Source organism: Egretta garzetta, unplaced genomic scaffold (assembly GCF_000687185.1).
Source record: "Egretta garzetta isolate BGI_Z169 unplaced genomic scaffold, ASM68718v1 scaffold405, whole genome shotgun sequence".
Classification (NCBI taxonomy): Eukaryota; Metazoa; Chordata; class Aves; order Pelecaniformes; family Ardeidae; genus Egretta; species Egretta garzetta.
In genome coordinates, this window is record NW_009259854.1 from 62,944 (window position 1) to 66,087 (window position 3,144).

Sequence of the window (3,144 nt, forward strand, 5' to 3'; positions counted from 1 at the left end):
CAAATATTCTTCAATTTAAACCATAAAACTGCTATGAGACATAAAGCAAAGCTGTACCCTGTGACTACCCATCTAAACAGCCATGTAGCACAGTGGGTAGAAATTTCCAATTTGTTTCCATCAGGCAGGAGTGCTGGGTTTATTTTTTTTTTTAACCACTGCATATGCTAAATATTGGTAAGGGGCAGAGCAGGGCAGGACAGTGTTCAGCTTCCTTTTAGTTCTGTCATGCAATGCAGTATCGAAGAAGCACAAGAGAATTAAAAGCAATACTTAAAGCAGAAGAACCCCAACTTGTTACGGAAAACTAGAAATTTGATTTTGCTAGTGTTGATTGAGATGTAAGCATTAAACAAAACAAAACCTTTTGAGGTAGCCATGATGTAATTTAGAATAGAAAAATAACCTTGGATGGCATAGCCAAAAGGTTGGATGGAATTAGCACTGCTGATAAAATTTTATTTTCAGTATTAATTTCCATTTATGAAACCTGGTTGAAGTGTCTTTCCATACTGAGTCCCAAACACACCTTAAGCATTTTCTTAAGAAGTCTGCTTAGTCAGAGCACACAGAAATTCAAAGCATACAGAAGTGTCTGTCTCTTACACTCATTCTCACATCAACAAGGTTGCGTTAGAAAAGTGAGAACACTTTTTAAACTGATAAAACTGAAGATGACAAGAGCTATTAGACCTTAAAATAGGACACTTTCAGTTATTTATACAAACTGCTCAGAGTACTCTAGCAAACGGTTTCAATACTTTTGAGTAATCATACACAGTCTTCGAAGGTAGTGGCAGTTACAATACTGGTAACATGGGCAGCTGCATATACACACACGTATTTCTTAAAGGAGAGCACTGCAGTGTAAATGTATATATGGAGTCAATTATTCTGAACCTTCAATCATAGACCGATTTGTGGCAAATTATTTAAATTTCAATTCAAATTTGGTCACTAAGGAAGCAGATTTCTTGTTTTGAAGACAGCTAAGAGTGGTAGGCTTGAACACCAGGAATTGAAAGCTACTACAGCCAGATTATGAAAATCTAGATATACATCACAATGTATCATTACTGAGTAGAAGGTAAAACTCTGAGACAAAAATTCAGAGAAAGCTCATTACAAGGGCCTGTCAGAAGCCATGGGGCTTTGACGTATGCTTGAGATGTGCAGGAGCTTCCTTACAGACCGGCGGATTGTGGTGGTGTGGGTCGTCATACAACCACCAATACCTGCAGCACCCTGGACCCTCTGTCCCACCAGGAACTCCGTGTCCGGCTTCTCATGTGACCTCTGAATTGCCTACTGGGCTGAGACATGGTGCCAGCAGCCCACACCCCACACCAGGGTGATGAACTGGGCTGGGCTAATGGGGTGGGAGGTGGGACCTGCCTGCAGATGTTCCACCATGCAGGTGAGCAGTGCTTCCCGCTGGGTGACTACTTAACAAGAGGCCTTGCTGTCATCTTGGGGAAAACATTTGGCTGGGTGGAGGTGTCTTACTACCAGAGAGGCTTGACATACATGAATCCCAAGTAGAGAGATGACTGCCTTCCTCTAGGCCAGATTTAGGAGATCAGTTTCTCCTTGAGTTGCGCAGGGCTTGCAGCGTCTCACTCATCCACCATTGCACATATCTCAGCAGTGCTGTTCTTACCCTGTTGGCTATATGGGTCCTCTTGCAAGCCTCCTATGGTGTTTTTAGGTTACACATCAGCTGCCTTCATTGGAGGCTTATCAGTTACTAAAACTGCATTCTCCCTGCAATGGATGATGGCAGCAAATTCCTGCCATGTCTTAGTGGCGCATTGCAGACCCGTTTCAGAGCATTATCAAAAGACAAGGAAGCATCACATTGCACATGGCATTTTAATGGTAGATGACAACCCTGACTGATACAGCTTAAGATGAAGGGGGAACAGTCAAAACTTCACTATATAAAAAAGAAACAGGAACGCTGTTCTTGTGTTATTGATCAGGCTGTCACATGCCATGGTTGGGAAGGTCTGTACTTGCATGTATGCTGTTCCTGTAACCCCTGAATCCTATTGCTACTTGGTCCTGAGGGACTAGAAGCAGCAGAAATTATGTGTGTGTAAATTTTTACTGCAAAACACACTATTTGGTCCTGAAAAATAAGAAAGGTATGAGAGGAAAATTATGCTTTTCATGAGCGGAGACATCCTGCTGTTTGATCAACTCTGAAAACTGACAAAACTGCTTATACTGCTGGTGGAGCTGCAAGAGTGAAAAAAACAACCCTTACGATAAGCAGTTTTGTCCCCCTCAGGGAGCATCTGATTTGGATACCTGTGAATTCACAGAAGGGCAAACTTTTCTTAATTACAGAAGCTAATTTTAAATCTTGGTAAAATTTTGCATCAAGTTTGCAATGCAGTGCTCTCCTTTCCTGCAAACTGTAAGCACACAGAGTAGACAAAGCACATCAATACTATACCAGGCAAAAAAGAGTAAAAGTTGAAAACTAACAGGCGCTGGCTGAGGTTGGGCCAAGACGGTGTGGTTTCCAGCTGAAGCCAAAATGGTGTCTGCTCTTACCTGGCCACCTGCAAAAATGATAGGTGCAGAGGCAGGTTTGGGACGGTAGGGGATGGTGGCACCTTTGGGTGGGGACTGCAGACAAAAACACAAAACAATCAAAATGCAGAATGAAGCAGAGCTCTTATTAAAAAATCACTCCTTATCTTGGTCACCTCAGACAACAAGGCATGCAGCTAACCCAGCCCAGCCCAGCCCACCCTGCCCACCACCCCAACAGCCCGAAAGCAAGCCAGAGGCCAGCTGTCTGGGCTTCCAGGGGAAGAGCTGAGTTCCTGACTGCACAGCTGAAACAGGCCATGCTGCCACTCATGCCTTCATTACCGCCATCGCTGGATGAAGCTATGAAGCTTCCTTAATCATGGCAAGGCATTTCAGGGAACATGGGCACAATTTTGAAACTTGTCAATGTTTCGGGAGAGTCTGGCTTGCGCTCTTGCTTTGTTAACACAGTGCACATCTCCTGCGTATTGAACTCTCCTACTCTTCTACGCATCAAGGTTTCTTGTTTTACCAACTCCATTAAGTCAGCTGTTCAATAGCAAATGGCCAGCCTGATCCTGCCATTTGTCTGACTGAGCT

General features: G+C 43.6%; 1 protein-coding gene across 1 annotated transcript in view; it reads right to left on the minus strand.

The window, feature by feature from the left end:
- The window catches only part of LOC104127281 (poly(rC)-binding protein 3), a 53,885-nt gene that overhangs the window by 20,811 nt on the left and 29,930 nt on the right, over positions 1-3,144 (minus strand). The window contains exon 7 of the mRNA XM_035895481.1: positions 2,494-2,637. Within this exon, the coding sequence (XP_035751374.1) occupies positions 2,494-2,637 (144 nt within the window). The remainder of the gene's footprint in view (positions 1-2,493; positions 2,638-3,144) is intronic.